Source organism: Bufo bufo, chromosome 3 (genome assembly GCF_905171765.1).
Source record: "Bufo bufo chromosome 3, aBufBuf1.1, whole genome shotgun sequence".
Taxonomy (NCBI): Eukaryota; Metazoa; Chordata; class Amphibia; order Anura; family Bufonidae; genus Bufo; species Bufo bufo.
In genome coordinates this window covers 89,809,374-89,826,856 of record NC_053391.1, presented here as the reverse complement: position 1 = coordinate 89,826,856, position 17,483 = coordinate 89,809,374, and the positions used below count along the sequence as shown (strand labels likewise).

At 44.7% G+C, this 17,483-nt stretch overlaps 1 protein-coding gene across 1 annotated transcript in view; it reads right to left on the bottom strand.

Moving 5' to 3' along the window:
- MOSPD2 (motile sperm domain containing 2) overlaps positions 1 to 17,483 on the bottom strand; it is a 113,257-nt gene that overhangs the window by 67,632 nt on the left and 28,142 nt on the right. The window contains exon 3 of the mRNA XM_040423307.1: positions 4,712 to 4,867. Coding sequence (XP_040279241.1) covers positions 4,712 to 4,867 — 156 coding nt within the window. The remainder of the gene's footprint in view (positions 1 to 4,711; positions 4,868 to 17,483) is intronic.

Below are 17,483 nucleotides of genomic sequence, written 5' to 3'. Positions count from 1 at the left end.
GGATTTCGGTGGAGGCCTCCTTTAAAATGTTTTCTTTTTAAATGAATGGGAAAACTGTGAGAAGTGAAATTGATGGCCTCAGCTCGCAGACGGATATTAAGCAGTGTACAAAGCACTTCTCCATGTTCTCATGAACCTGCTTCTAAACCTGGCACTAATGCTAATCTACAAATACCTTCCACATTAACTTCACTTGGAGAAATTCCAGTAGAACAATTAAAAACACATGACCGCCGAGTGGAAAAAAAAAAAAAACAACATCCTGGAGAGTCTGGCATCTCATTAATTTATTAGCACAGGAGCTTATTGGCAAACTGTAATAATCCGGTTCTGCTAGAGTACAGTATACATTCATAGGCCAATTTATGGGTTACACAACTAACCTTTGCAAAACCTAAGCCGTACACATACTCAACCACGTAACCCTTTATATATATATAATTACATTTGTACATGATTTGTGATAACTTTACTCCCTTTAGGGGATGATACTGCATGTCTGGGCGCTTTATAGCAATATGCAGTCTTCATTGCACATGACATTGCTTCAACATTATCTTCCCACAGGGGCAGACAGTTTAAACACCCAGGATAACCAATGAGAGCGACGCTGCAGGGGAGGCACCGGTGATTTAAAAAAGGGGGTCTGCGAGACTGGATCCATCAACAGCAGAAGGCGTTTGCTGACGCTCACTGGGAGTAATAACAATTACCTAGTCAAAACATTAAAACTTAAAATTGTTTGGGCCCCCCTTGCGCAACCAAAACAACACTAATCTGTTGAGGTATGGATTCCACATGACCCCTGAAGGTGTTCAGCCTTAAGGGGGTTTTCCTGTACTTAGACATTGATGACACATCCTCAGGATCTGATCGGTGAGGGTCCGACAGACTGACACCTCCACTGATCGTCTGTTTTCGGCAGTAAAGCACTGTAAAGTGAGTTAAGCCAAAAGCAGAAGGCTCCGTCTACGGTTTAGTGACTGTGCCGGGGTACTGCAGCTCAACTCTATTCAATTGAATAGAAGGTAAGCTGTAGTACGCTGACAAGGGAATCTACACAGTGGATGTAGTCTTCTGTCCACTGTATAGTTTCCACAAACTACAAGTAGCAGCACACAAAGACGCATGCTAACACTAGAGACACGAATAATTGTAAACTGCATTACTGCTGTGCTTACTATATGAAAATTAGAAGCTCTTTGTGCACATATGTGGATAAAATTGTGTTAGGCGCATCTATCAAGGACAAGGTAGCTTCCAACAGACGGGACCTACATTACCAGACTTGCCTCTCCTGGGCTTTTGGCCTACAAAATTTCAGGGCAATGTAGAATCTATTGGATTCTGTTAGTGTAGGTTCCATCTGTTGGAAGCTACCTTGTCACTAGTAGATGGGCCTGATCAAAAAGGCCACGCAAAGAGCTTCTAATTTTCATAAAGTAAGTATAGTATTCAAATTATTAGCATTTGCCTGTGTCTTGTCCTTCTTGTTGGCCTTTACATTGCAGCCATGGTAGCGTGCACCTGAAGTCCTTTTTTCCATGCGGTTTGGAGGTGCTGGTCTAACTTTGTTCTTTTGCACTGTATCGTTTTCGGCGCTGGCACCTGCTCCAAACAGCCGATCAGTGAGGGCATCGGACCCCAACCTATCTGATCCCGAGGATAGGTCATCAATATCCAAGTAGTGGAGAACCCCTTTAAGTTTTTCAGCAATCTGAGCTACAGTTGGGGATCGGACCACACGTATCAATTAACCTTGAGTGCCCATGAGCCTATCGCCGATTTGCTAATTGCTCCTCCTTTTGTTAGATACTAACCACTGCAATATTGGTCCTTGCACTTGCTGAGTTCCTTATGCTTGTTTAGAGAGATATATATATATATATATATAATCTATACACACACATAAAACGCAAATGTAAATTCTCAATAGCAAGTACGGTTTGAAGCACCTTTCCTAATTTGCTGTTGGGTGAACTTTTCTAGGCAAGGATATCTAGAGGTTATGAAAATGACTAATATAACAAAAGGAAGGTAAAATCCCGGCTTGTGAATTGCAGCTTGTCTTTTGAATGAAAAATGTGTGTTTAATGATTAATGTCAACAGGGAATTGGGCTTTCTCCTGTGAATAGTGAAGCACAGGAGGCACAAATCAGAAGACTTTAATGTTATAACGCAGCCATTGTCTCTTTACTGTCTGCTAAAATATTGAATTTCTATTACAGGAAAGCCGCACGTTGGATCGCTGGAAATGAAATCTGATTTTGCATTCCCCATAAATCAGGTGTGATAAAGTGCAACAATCTGGGTGCTATGGGCCTCTGGTAGTGCTATGAAACAGACAATTAAAAATCAATATAGAATATACAAACACAACCACGGCATAAATTCTGTATATGTCTGACTATACTGCAGGTTACCATGTGCGGCAAGAAGTTATAGGAAGGTCTGAGGCCGCTTTTAGTGTTTGATCAGTGACTTCCATCAGCTCCATTTACCTTTCTACAGCCGTCCAATAGTCCAGAGTATTTTATATATTTTCCATATCAGGTCCCAGTGATCTCTGATTAAATGGGTTATCCCATCTGGACATTTAGGACATATTCACAGGATTGGCTATAAACGTCTGATAGGTGTTGGTCCTACTGGACATTTATTGTATATCTGTGACTATGCCGTAAATGACCAGAAGAGAGAAAAAAAAATTAAATAAAAACACACACAATAACAAAACAGAACAGTTGTCAGTTAATGCAAAACATTTCCATTAGATATAATAGAGGAATGGAAAAAAATAAATTAAAAAAAGGACTGAAGTTTTATGGGGACTCTTAGGCTCATTTCACATTTGCGTTAGACCTCTTCGCAGGCTGTTGCAGCAGGGTGAAGCCTGCCGAAGATGTCCAGATGCTACCCGATACCCGCTGGTACATTAACTATAATGGTTACCCACAGAGATCCAACCGCAACCCAGCAAACATGCCGAGAATTGGCTGGACAAAAAACACTGCGATAACCCCTACACAGGGATCTAGACTTCGCTGCAGGGAACCAACCAAGTCGCTACCTCCTGGGAGTAGTTCGAGTGTAGTTGGCAGCTGACCACCAGGGCTCAGAGACAATGGTGCAGGGACTGAAAGGTCAGGCAATTGATGTAGCCAGGAGACAGCCTAAGATCATGGCAGGCGGCGTACTAGTGTATTCGTGAGACAAGACCGAGGTCAGGGCAGGTGGCAGTAGTTCAATCCGAGAAACAGGCTAAGGTCTGGATAGGCGGCTAGAAGTCAGTAGTCAAGCTGAAGTATGGTACATGGTCAGTCAGACAGGAATACACTTTTGCTGGTCACTAGGAAACCTAAAGATTAGGCACCCTCCAACTGAACAATGTGACTCGAGTACCCAAGGACTGCCAGTAATTGGTTAGGGAAGAATTTGGACATGCACACTGGCCCTTAAAGCGACCAGGAGTGAGCACAAGGAACAGACCAGGAGACCTTAGTAACAGTACTCACAGAAGATGCCGGTGGCTGGGACTGTCGCCGCCAACAAGAAAGCAGAGAACGGGCCCGGGATGCAGGTCAGGAGTGGAAGCCGATGGTTGAGTAGCACTGCCCCCATGCCCACCCAAGAGTAGCAGCAGAGGGCAAGGGTTGTCAATACAACAATCTATAATTCACTCAAATCTCTGGAGTAAATTTTAGTAAATATGTCACGCAATGGTTGGCACTTCCCCTCCCCCTACAGTCTTCCTCTTCCCACCTCCTTTGATATGTAACCAAAATTACAAAAAGTTTGTGAATCATGATGCTAATATAGCATGTGTCATGGTGGTAATCATACTTACCTGATCCCTTCTGCATCGCTGGCCCACATCAACAAACTATTCGACTCGGGTTATGTGACCGCTGCAGCTAATGAGGTGTCACCCAAAAACTGTCCTGCAGCGGGTCATGTGGCATGCGTCAAAACAAGATTTTGACACTGGGAGGCCAAGGACCTGCAGAACCAGCGATGGAGTCAGAACCCAGCAGTGGGGGATCAGGCAAGTATGATTAGCACGGCGGGTCCGGACATGCTAGGGGGTCTGTAGAAAACTTCCTTTCGGGTGAACAACCCCTTTAATAAATCTTCCCCATGATGACATTCATGACTACCAATTAGAGTCAGTTCCTTAAATGGGTTTTAAGGTTCATGAAATCGATGGCCTAAGCTTAGAAAGAAAAGTTTAAAATTGGCTTTGGAGGTCAGGTAAATGCTGTGGCCTCTAAATTTTTTACCTGCCGTCTACTTGGCGGATGCACAGGTCATTGTAGCTTCATCTCGGACATCGCAGCCCTTTCAGTTGACCGGCAGAGGTGATTTGGACCCCCATCGATTTTATACTGAAGGGCTTTTGGATAAGGCTTCTTTCACAGTGCCGGCAGGAGTCTTGGCTGGCTGTTCAAGGCAGAGAACAGCCTGCCACAGCTCGATGGATCCAGCATTGCGTGACGTTACCGAAATGTCCGTGCAGCGGTATTTGTCTGGTCAAATCCCGAATTATAGTCAATGGGGACAGCAGGCATTCTAGTAACGTCAGGCAATGCAGGATCCAGATAGCGCCGACAGGTTGTTTCTTCTCTGCAGAAATATTGCCGGCAATGTGAAACAGGCCCAAGTCTATGGCCAGCTTACCATTCATTGCAATTGCCGTCTAGGGAAGCTTACCATTAATGTTTATTTCTTTTCTCCATCGGAAGCTTTCATCAATCATCTTCAGTGCATCCTCTACCACATTGCGCCTCCAATACACATAACTTTCCACCCAGGCATCGTCCTTCTGTAGTCTTTCCACATCACGGGAATCATATTTACTGGTGTTGTCTGGAAGGAGAACAGTTTAAGTAATTTCTGTACATGATATATGCTATAAACTCAAAATCTACACTATGCCAATAGCTAGAGTAGGAAACAGAATAACATTCATGCTTGGGTAAATGTGCAGGATTCTGGATTCCGGTTCCCTTTTTCCTTTGTCCACATCTCCGCTCATCCCTTTCTTTAACTTGATGGTCATAAGTCTCAAGTATGAAAACTTGTGCTGATGAATGTGGAGAAATTGTCTGTAGCCATCAATCACATTCATGGTTTTGATTTTCCAGTGCAGACTAGAAAAAGAAAGCAAATCTCGGGCTGTCAGGCTGAGGATGCATGTTCACGGTGGAGTCAGGAGAAGTAGCTGTAGAGACCACCAGTATTCGTCTGTAAGGCATACATATTAGGACATCCTCAGACATCATCCACAACTCCTTCCTCCGTCAGGCAAAACTCCATCAGTCCTCCTCCCTCAGACCAAACTCCCTCCTCTCTCATCCAAGACTCCCTTCTACCTCAGACATCAGCCAAAACTCCCTCCCCCTAACTCAAAAGTCCCTCAGACGTCAGTAAAAAAAATACCTCCATCAGCCATCAGGCGTCAGCCCTCAGCCTAAACTCCATCAGCTGTCAGGTGTTAGAAATCGGGTGTCGGACATTAGTTGTCTGGGGAGGGGGCGGCACAAACAGTGGCGTACATACAGGGGGTCGCACTCCAGGGGGCCCGGCCGCATGTGGACCCCCTGGCCCCTGCAGTCAGTGTTCCCTCTAAGCTGCGCGGGTGGGCAGCCGCGCAGCAATTATTGTTGCCCCGCTCACAACTTTATAATCCCCGCTCAGCCACATCGCGCCGCTCAAGCTGCTGGCACAATGCCAGCAGTCAGTGCAATGACAGTGTCAGAAACATCTGCGTGACGGCGCCGACCTCCTCCTCGTAATCTTGTGTGGCTTAGCGCAGCGGGGCGCCGCCTACCAAATATTGCCGCCAGGGGGGTCCACAGGCGGCTGGGCCTCCTGGAGTGCCGGGTCCGGTACGGCTGATGGAGTTTAGGCTGAGGGCTGTCAACTGATGTCTGACCCCTGACGGCTGAGAGCTGACACCTAACGGCTGATGGAGTTTGGGCTGATGGAGGAGGTATTTTTTACTGACGTCTGAGGGATGAGGGACTTTTGAGTTAGGGCGAGGGAGTTTTGGCTGACGTCTGAGGTAGGAGGGAGTTTTGGATGAGGAAGTTTTAGCTGACGTCTGAGGTAGGAGGGAGTTTGGGCTGACGGAGGAGAACTGATGGAGTTTTACCTCACGTTGGATGGAGCTGTGTATGATGTCCTAATATGTATGCTGTACATCTGTCTATTGGGTGTGTATGGCCTGCTAAACTACAAGTTCTCACAAGATTTCTACAAAATGGTTCGCTTCAGGAATATGCAGAAACAAGATGACCAAATTTACAGGTGCATCATATTTGTGGTTAGCATTAAAGGGGTTCTCTCAGATCAACAAAGCATGTCCATCAGCTCCATTAACACATATGGATATCAGGGTGGAAGGCATCGTACACTTGAGGTGCTCCCCAAGGTTCCAGAATGAAGTGCTGCTCCTGAGGACTCTGGCCTTTCATACAGTACTTTGAGAGAGACGTTAAAGGGGCTGGCCAGGAGTCGACTGATTTTTGATTGGTGGTGGTCCCACTAGTACAGGGTGGTGGTATAACTAGGGGCTTAGCTCTAGCACTTTATCTTTGTCCTCAGTATTGAGGTCCTATGTGTATTGATGCAATATGGTTCCAATATGTAGCAGGGGCTATTTCTTCACTTAGTGAATTTACATAACTATATATTATTTATGCTATTGGTTTTCATTTTCTTGTGTTTTCACTGTGCACATCACTTAATGTGTTCACTTTGTGGTTCGCCATTTATTCATGCACTTTATATAGGCCTCTACATTTATTTACACGAGTAGTATATATAGATAGGGCTATATTTTTTGTCATCCTGCTATGCATCCTTTATTTTAAAAAAGCATCTGATATAGTATAGCATGCATACTTCTATTTAAAAACATCATGGGTAGCGAAGTAGATTATACCTGCGCATGCGCCTGACTGCTGCACTGGCCGAGTATGGATTGCTGGAGCTTGGATATAGGCTGCTAATGCAATGCTCATGCGCCAGTGCATCTTTTCAGGCGCTGTACATGTTGCTAGCACTGGACATCTAAGTCCAAGCGGGAGGAGGCTCAGTCACTAGACACTGAAGTCAAATGATGGCTGGTGATTTAGCATCCGGAAGCTAACAGTTAGGATCCTTACCTGCTCCTTCCCATAGGCAAATACTGTAGCTTATTATCACACATTTAATAACTTATGTTTTTTGTCTTTTGATTGGTCCTGGGTATTTATGAACAACGTACCCCTCAACACACAGCTGAACCCCCCGGAGAAACATGTGTCGGGGCTGTAGATGCCATCGTTTGGTATATATATTTTTTCATCAGTATACATCTATGTGTACGCGCTATGCAGGTTGCGTGCGCTATGCAGGTTGCGGTTTACATGATGGTACAGTCATCATGGGTTTGTGTCGGCTGATTTCATATTTTTGTACGAAGATGAATGAAGATGAAGTTGTAGTTTCTATATACTTGGCAGTGTGTGTGTTTGTGTTTTTCCGACAGTGGAGGCGTTCATTCCTGTTTAGCATCTGCCCCATATGATCTACGCAGGCCACTAAATACCGCTTTGCTGATATCTTAGCACAAGTATGTGTAGATAAAACAACTTTAACATACCAAACCTATAGAGCAGGCGAGTTACTCAGATCATATCTCACATGTGACGACAGAACTTTTTAGTAATCCTGACAGAAACATCGATGTCCAGCAGCAGAGCGACTGTAAAGTCAACTCTAATACCCACCATACACCTTCAATAGCTGCCATTTAGCCAACAGCTATCTCTCCAGACTCCAGGGATCTCAAGTCTCCCAGAGGTTCAGGGAGTCTCCCGCCATTAGATAGCGGCTCCCTGACGCCCGACAATATATCCCGGAAAGGTTTACTGATAGCAGAGCAGAGAGATAAGAAAAGTGACAGGACACAGAGTTTACATTACAGGTTGAATTAACCCTTTAGGGTCAAATTGGCTTCTCAAGGAGATATATATGTTAAAGGCATCCCTTCTTCTGTCTCATTCAGTAGCTATAGAACTATTGAGATGTATTTTTTTTAAAATACATTTACACATTTAACCCTCCATTTTAATTATATTATTTACCCCAGTGTTAAATTCTCCCCCCCTGGATGCTTGTTTTTTTCCTACAGTGGGGTAGATAATTACACAGGGTTTTAAAGAATAAACTTCCTGACTCAGACCAAGAGCCGACTCAGCGAGTGAGCAAGTGAATGGAAGCATCCGCGCATGCGCATTGCACAACCTAAGCTTCGGTTTACTTGCTTCTTGTCAGCTCAGCGAATGAACCGATTCATGTGAAAGATCCGAACTTCCCATCTCAAGTTTACTCGCAGTAAACCTTTCCGGCAACCTGTAGCAGTGTCCCCTTCTCGGCGCGTGCGCACAGTGCAAGAAGAAGCCGATGCCAGCAGTCCGCAACAGAGCATCAGGCTGAGCCTGTGCGCACACGCGGGATCTCAAAGCGTGAGGGAGAGGCGGCACTGAGGAGTAGAAGGCGGCGCTGGGCACGAACGGCGATGCGTGCGGCCGGGCACCATGCATCCACAGACCTCCCCTGCTTGGGCACCTTAATTCAGTGATTGACAGGTTAGTAAAACCTGCTTTTCCGCAGAATATAGCAACAAATAGCTTTTATAAGGCCACCTTAGAAATCCGAAGGCTACCCTGGACATGAGCAGATGTTTCGCTCACAGGGCTTATAGGTGGTGACAGAATCCCTTTAATCATATACATAAATAGTATAATTTGGGGCAGGGTAATGAGCCCGGTCCTCCACACCATAGAGCAAAGTGTGCAGATACTGCATATGTTTGGAAAATGTAATAAAAAGTTTGTGAAATAAAAAAAAAAAAAAAGAAAACCTCTCTGAAATGAGAAGTGCACCTCCCTGAAATGAGTTTTTGCAGGTTGGGATGTCTGAGACTCCCATATACAGGGAAGGAGGAGAGAGCCGATCCCAGACACTCCCAGTTGCTTAACTCCTGGGAGAGCAAAAGGTTCGGTCGAAAATATTCACTTCACCCTGTTTGAGGAGAGTGTGTCACAAAGTGGGGGGAGGGAAAGAACACCAGAATGACAACAGAAGGAAAATGACCAGAAACTAGGCCTCACGGCTAGGGAAAGGGAAGAGGTCACCACCTAGGAAACCCTAAACCTAGCCCTGACTCCTGTCAGTATGAATAGACCCTGAAGGTGGGAATATTAATACACCGGAAACCTAGGCCCTAGAAACCCAGGAAAGCCCTAGGAGTAGAGACTGGGTCTGAGACCACTGGTTCCTTCCCAGATGAACGAACCGGCGTCTCCCTGAGGCCTAGTAAACAACGAGCAAATGGGAACAACAAAATACAAAGGGAAGTACACTTATCTTCAATAGAAAATGGATGAGCAGGAACACAGATGAGGAACTCACACCAGCTCTTCCAACTCCAGGCAGATAATATCAACCACATGGTATGAAGTGTGAGTCCAGACTAAATAGAGGAGCAGTAATGACCACAAGCTAAACCTGAGACAAGAGGTGTGGTCATTACCAACAACAACACTGGAAGAAGTGAAAACAGATAGGCTGTCAGATAACCTAACGTGCAGCCAGTCTCTCAGATCTTCTAACCTCTATCACAGGAGGGACCGTGACAGAGTCAGGAGCTCACTATACACATTAGACTTGTTCTGTCTGAAGATACACTAATGGGGGCCTTAATATTATCATTTATCATTATTTATACTATTTTTGTGTTTTGGAGCAAACCGCGACATTTCCTGATAAACTAATACTTAGACAAACTTCCAAATATGTTGTGACCGACCTACATGTGCTTTGCACCAAGTATGACAGTTTTGGTAGTTCGGCCGAAACGTTGGGACACGTTATACAAGCTTAATTTGCTCCTATCCGGATGTATCAATTATGTGTGTATGTATATATATATATATATATATATATATATATATATATATATATATATATAATATAAAATGATGTAGAACATCTATCAACTAATTAAATTGCATCAAACTAACTCTGGTGTGCCACGAATTTCCTCACTCTGCTACGTGACGATCCTTCGTCCTCCGTGGGCACCCATTATCCCCTATAGTTTTGGTAGTTCAGCTGTTTTGTGGGCACATCATACACTGCTCAAAAAAATAAAGGGAACACTTAAACAACACAATGTAACTCCAAGTCAATCACACTTCTGTGAAATCAAACTGTCCACTTAGGAAGCAACACTGAGTGACAATCAATTTCACATGCTGTTGTGCAAATGGGATAGACAACAGGTGGAAATTATAGGCAATTAGCAAGACACCCCCAATAAAGGAGTGGTTCTGCAGGTGACGACCACAGACCACTTCTCAGTTCCTAAGCTTCCTGGCTGATGTTTTGGTCACTTTTGAATGCTGGCGGTGCTTTCACTCTAGTGGTAGCATGAGACTGAGTCTACAACCCACACAAGTGGCTCAGGTAGTGTAGCTTATCCAGGATGGCACATCAATGCGAGCTGTGGCAAGAAGGTTTGCTGTGTCTGTCAGCGTAGTGTCCAGAGCATGGAGGCGCTACCAGGAGACAGGCCAGTACATCAGGAGACGTGGAGGAGGCCGTAGGAGGGCAACAACCCAGCAGCAGGACCGCTACCTCCGCCTTTGTGCAAGGAGGAACAGGAGGAGCACTGCCAGAGCCCTGCAAAATGACCTCCAGCAGGCCACAAATGTGCATGTGTCTGCTCAAACGGTCAGAAACAGACTCCATGAGGGTGATATGAGGGCCCGACGTCCACAGGTGGGGGTTGTGCTTACAGCCCAACACCGTGCAGGACGTTTGGCATTTGCCAGAGAACACCAATATTGGCAAATTCGCCACTGGCGCCCTGTACTCTTCACAGATGAAAGCAGGTTCACACTGAGCACATGTGACAGACGTGACAGAGTCTTGAGACGCCGTGGAGGACGTTCTGCTGCCTGCAACATCCTCCAGCATGACCAGTTTGGCATTGGGTCAGTAATGGTGTGGGGTGGCATTTCTTTGGAGGGCCGCACAGCCCTCCATGTGCTCGCCAGAGGTAGCCTGACTGCCATTAGGTACCAAGATGAGATCCTCAGACCCCTTGTGAGACCATATGCTGGTGCTTTTGGGCCTGGGTTCCTCCTAATGCAAGACAATGCTAGACCTCATGTGGCTGGAGTGTGTCAGCAGTTCCTGCAAGACGAAGGCATTGATGCTATGGACTGGCCCGCCCGTTCCCCAGACCTGAATCCAATTGAGCACATCTGGGACATCATGTCTCTCTCTATCCACCAACGTCACGTTGCACCACAGACTGTCCAGGAGTTGGCAGATGCTTTAGTCCAGGTCTGGGAAGAGATCCCTCAGGAGACCGTCCGCCACCTCATCAGGAGCATGCACAGGCGTTGTAGGGAGGTCATACAAGCACGTGGAGGCCACACACACTACTGAGCCTCATTTTGACTTGTTTTAAGGACATTACATCAAAGTTGGATCAGCCTGTAGTGTGTTTTTCCACTTTAATTTTGAGGGCGACTCCAAATCCAGACCTCCATGGGTTGAAAAATTTGATTTCCATTGTTTAATTTTTGTGTGATTTTGTTGTCAGCACATTCAACTATGTAAAGAACAAAGTATTTCAGAAGAATATTTTATTAATTCAGATCTAGGATGTGTTATTTTTGTGTTCCCTTTATTTTTTTGAGCAGTGTACATATGAATTGGTATTAAGCTTTATTTATCAACTGTGACTTTTTGAGAAGTTGCAAAACTTATGTGCAAGCTGCCTGCTCTCCTCACCCGCAGTAGTTGTAGCAGCGGAAAATATGGAAGAATATGATTGTGCAACAGCAACAAATTTAAATGCCATATTTGGGAATTATTATTTTTTTGGTCATTGCATTCTAGTCATTTTGGGCTAAAAATAATTTTAAGAAATTTTCAGCAATTTTTGTGATACATGCAGTTTAAAAGGGACACTGACAGGCCCGATAAACATATTTAGTTATTCCTATGCAGTCATAGGTCTATTAAAGTGTATTACAATCACATAAGTGTACCCTCTGTCGGCATTTTAAACCATGTAAAAACAACTTTATAATCATCTGTCAATCAGCTTCCTTTATGCCCAAGGGGCGGTTTTACTCATACCTTTGTGCCCAGCCGCGCCTCAACTGTCGCTTCCTAGCGCCGCCCAGCTCATTATTATTCACTGGCTGGGCGGCTTTTACAGTCCCCGATCCTCCCGAGCCGGCGTAGGCGTAGCAGGAGACGCTTGCATTGAAAAAGGGACGCAGGCGCACTGAGTGAGGGTGCCGGGCAAGTTATCCGGCGCACGCGCAGAAGGTACAAGTGAGTTTAATGGTTATGTGATTGTAATACACTTTAATAGACCTATGACTGCATAGGAATAACTTAATATGTTTATCGGGCCTGTCAGTGTCCCTTTAAGAAGTTATTCTATTTGCAGACTATCCCTCTTAAGATCTCCTGACCTCATAAACACTTATGTAAGCCTTAGGCTACATGCACACGAACGTTGTTTGTTTCCGTGACCGTTCCATTTTTTTTTGCAGATAGGATGCGGACCCATTCATTTTAATGTGTTTTGCAAAAAATGCAGACAGCACATCATGTGCTGTCCGCATCAGTATGTCTGTTACGTTGCCCTGCAAAAAAATAAAAAAATTAAAAAATAGTGCATGTCCTATTTTTTTTTCTAGTTTGCGGACAAGGATAGGCATTATTACAATGGATCCGCAAAAAAAAAAACAAACAAACACGGATGCCATACGGAACGGCAGTTTTTTTTTTTTTTTGTGGATTGGAAATTTGCGGACCACAAAACACATACGGTCGTGTGCATGTAGCCTTAAAGTGTGCCTGTACTTTGAAAAGCTTTTGCTGTGTCACTGAGATATCAAGGGTTTCCGTTCCATAGACCCGCAAAAAATAAAAAAATAGAACATGTCCTATTCTTGTCCGTTTTAGGCATTGTTATAATGGATAAAAAAAAAGAAGGATGGCATCCGAATGTCATCCGTTTTTTTTTTTTTTTGCGGATCTGCAATTTGTGAACCGCAAAACACATACGGTCATGTGCATGTACCCTTAGGGTCCGCAATACACCCTGCCGGCACCCCCATAGAACTGCCTATTCTTGTCTACAATTTTTTTCCGGCGTCGTGGACCGGAAGATCGGGGGGCGTGCTCCGGAAATGCGGATAGAGAATAAAATGGGTAAACAATTTGCGGAACGGATGCGGACCCATTCTGCAGACGTGTGAATGGACCCTAAGGGCTCATGCACACGAATGTATTTTCTTTCAGTGTCCGTTCCATGGGTCCGCAAAAAAAAAAAAGAAGTTGAGGCAGCCTCTGAGAATGAGACTGTGCGCAGGCGCGATGCGATCCTGGCCAGTGAGGGTGCCGGGCGCATGCGCTGAAGATGGCCGGGGACACTAGTAGCCGTCCAGCGCCGCCCAGCGAAGTGAATATTGATGAGCTGGGCGGCGCTTCAAACGGCAGTTGTGGCGAGGCTGGCTGGGCGCAAGCTAAGGTGAAACACGCCCCTTGGGCAGATTGAACCCGATTCCAGCAGGTTATAAAACTTCACATTACTGTAGTTATAAGGTGGACAGGGGGGATACTTACATGATTCTTATACACTTTATAAGACCTGTACGGTCATATATATACCTTAATATGCTTTTTGGCCCTGTCAGTGTCCCTTTAAAAACACACTCCATTATGATTTCTATAAAGAAGATCTCCCTTCACTGACATTCTATTTAAATGTCCCTGTACTTCGAAAAAAAACTCCTGAGATGTCAGAGACATAACAAAGGTTTTGATTGGTGGGGTCAAGCTCCGAGACCGGACTGATCGCTAGAACGAGGGGAGCAGTGCTCACGGTGCAGGAGATGGGCTCAACAAAAAGTCTATAGGCTTGTTCCAAATTTGTCTCCAGCAGTAAAAAGAGAGAGTGCTATGCGAGTGCTTCTCTCTCCTGGTTCTAGCGATCAGGGCAATCTCAGGACTCAGACCCAAACCGATCAAAACACCTTGATATATCTCTATGACAAAGCAAAAGCTTTTCAAAGTACAGGCACACGGCCGTATGTGTTTTGCGGTCCGCAAATTTTCGATCAACCAAAAAATTTAAAAAATTGACGTTCCGTATGGGATCCGTTTCTTTGGCGGATCCATTGTAAAAATGCCCATCCTTGTCTGCAAACTAGAAAAAAGCAGGGCAACGGAATGGACACACTGATGCGGACAGCGTTTTTTGCGGACCCATTGAAATGAATGGGTCCGCATCCTATCCGCAAAAAAACAAAACACAGAATGGACACGGAAACAAACAACGTTCATGAGCATGTAGCCCAAGTCCTTATGCACACGGCCGTTGTTTTGGTCCGCATCCGAGCCGCAGTTTTGGTGGCTCGGATGCGGACCCATTCACTTCAATGGGGCCGCAAAAGATGCGGACAGCACTCCGTGTGCTTTCCGCATCCGTTGCTCTGTTCCATGGCCCCGCAAAAAAATAATAATAATATAACCTGTCCTATTCTTGTACGCTCTTTGCGGACAAGAATAGGCAGTTATATTTAAGGGGTTATCCGAGTTATGGGGAAAAAAAAATATTAAAACTTAAAAAAAAAAAACTCATCAGGACTTCCATATACATTAGTTAAGCTTGATTTCATGGTTCTGTTATTGCTGTGTTTACATGCTGAGGGGCGTATAACAAAGCCTGAGCCCTCCCTCATGAACAATCTGACCTTCCCCTCACCCTGCTCTGCACATCCTAACATGACCATCTCCTAGCTCACACAGCCAGGTGACCACATGCATATTGTCATATTTGCTGGACCTTTTATGTCACCCTTGAACTTACAGACATTCAAGTACTGATATTTCAATATACAGTGCATGCGCCAAATTCTCGTAAGCGATTCTGCCCTTTTCAAGAGCAGAGCTCTAACTTTGTAAAACAGTCTATGTTAAAATGCTGTCTTGGTGTGCTCTTGGGGGGGTAAAAAAATAAAAAAAAAGATAGCGTTTGCAGGTGCCTATAAAGGCTGCTTTACGAATGCGAGTCGTATGGCTTTCTATAGAGCTCTACATAAGCACAAAGACCTAACAGAAGACTGTATGGTTGTGCATATATCAAGCACTCCCTCCTAGCTGCCATGCGGTATGCAGTTACATTAGTCCAGGCGCTCTGATTTCACTACATTGCTATAAAGTTAGAGCTCCCCTTGTATACAAAGAGCAGAGGCGGTGGTGACACACGCCTGGCAGTGTCACTCGTCACCCTGTAAATATGACCGACTGTCCCAAGCAGCCTCAGCCCTCATGTGACATCCTGGTACTGATGCCAGACACACAGCAGTACAGCCGTCATTTAGCGTTAGTTGATAGTCTGTATCTCCCCGTTTGGTTCTAGAAAATAATTTACTTGCCTTTTCTTTATTTCTAGGCCTCTCATGTGTTACTACCAGAACCTCTGGTGGATGGAGATCATCGTATTCATACTACACATATACCAGTTGTACTGGGGGCACATGGTGCAGTAAACACTTAAAAGGGGGCTTTCTGGTTTCTTTATGTAGATGGACTATCCTCAGAGCTGTTAACTGCGGCACGGATTGCAGTTAACAGGGTTGTACCATGAAAAATGGTACAAAAGGTCAGGAGATCAGAGATAAGAGCTACAGATGAGAGATCAGATGAAGGGATTCAAAGAAAAACAGAAAATGACAGCTTGTAAACATACTGATTTTTAACCCATGTTTCCCAGAAATGGTTGAACATTTTTAAATAAAGACCAACTGAAAAAGTGATTTTTAAACCAAAATGAGTAAAATGCAATAATAAAAAAAAGGCCCCAGAAGGTGTCCATAGCCTTTAAATGTAGAGAATAAATCTCAGCGCTACAGTCAGGTCCATTGGGACATCGACACAATTCTACCATTTTTGGCTCTATACACCACCACAATGCATTTGAAATGAAACAAACAAGATGTGCTTTAACTGCAGACTGTCAGCTTTAATTTGAGGGTATTTACATCCAAATCAGGTGAACGGTGTAGGAATTACAACAGTTTGCATATGTGCCTCCCACTTGTTAAGGGACCAAAAGTAATGGGACAGAATAATCATCATAAATCAAACTTTCACTTTTGAATACTTGGTTGCAAATCCTTTGCAGTCATTTACAGCCTGAAGTCTGGAACGCATAGACATCACCAGACGCTGGGTTTCATCCCTGGTGATGCTCTGCCAGGCCTCTACTGCAACTGTCTTCAGTCCCTGCTTGTTCTTGGGGCATTTTCCCTTCAGTTTTGTCTTCAGCAAGTGAAATGCATGCTCAATCGGATTCAGGTCGGGTGATTGACTCGGCCATTGCATAACATTCCACTTCTTTCCCTTAAGAAACTCTTTGGTTGCTTTTGCAGTATGCTTTGGGTCATTGTCCATCTGCACTGTGAAGCGCCGTCCAATGAGTTCTGAAGCATTTGGCTGAATACGAGCAGATAATATTGCCCGAAACACTTCAGAATTCATCCTGCTGCTTTTGTCAGCAGTCACATCGTCAATAAATACAAGAGAACCAGTTCCATTGGCAGCCATACATGCCCACACCATGACACTACCACCACCATGCTTCACTGATGAGGTGGTATGCTTAGGATCATGAGCAGTTCCTTTCCTTCTCCATACTCTTCTCTTCCCATCACTCTGGTACAAGTTGATCTTGGTCTCATCTGTCCATAGGATGTTGTTCCAGAACTGTGAAGGCTTTTTTAGATGTCGTTTGGCAAACTCTAATCTGGCCTTCCTGTTTTTGAGGCTCACCAATGGTTTACATCTTATGGTGAACCCTCTGTATTCACTCTGGTGAAGTCTTCTCTTGATTGTTGACTTTGACACACATACACCTACCTCCTGGAGAGTGTTCTTGATCTGGCCAACTGTTGTGAAGGGTGTTTTCGTCACCCGGGAAAGAATTCTTCGGTCATCCACCACAGTTGTTTTCCATTTCCGGGTCTTTTGGTGTTGCTGAGCTCACCAGTTTCTTCTTTTTAAGAATGTTTCAAACTGTTGTTTTGGCCACGCCTAATGTTTTTGCTGTCTCTCTGATGGGTTTGTTTTGTTTTTTTCAGACTAATGATGGCTTGCTTCACTGATAGTGGCAGCTCTTTGGATCTCATCTTGAGAGTTGACAGCAACAGATTCCAAATGCAAATAGCAGACTTGAAATTAACTTTCGACCTTTTATCTGTTCATTGTAATTGGGATCATGAGGGAATAACACACACCCGGCCATTGAACGGCTGAGAAGCCAATTGTCCCATCACTTTTGGTCCCTTAACAAGTGGGAGGCACATATGCAAACTGTTCTAATTCCTACACCGTT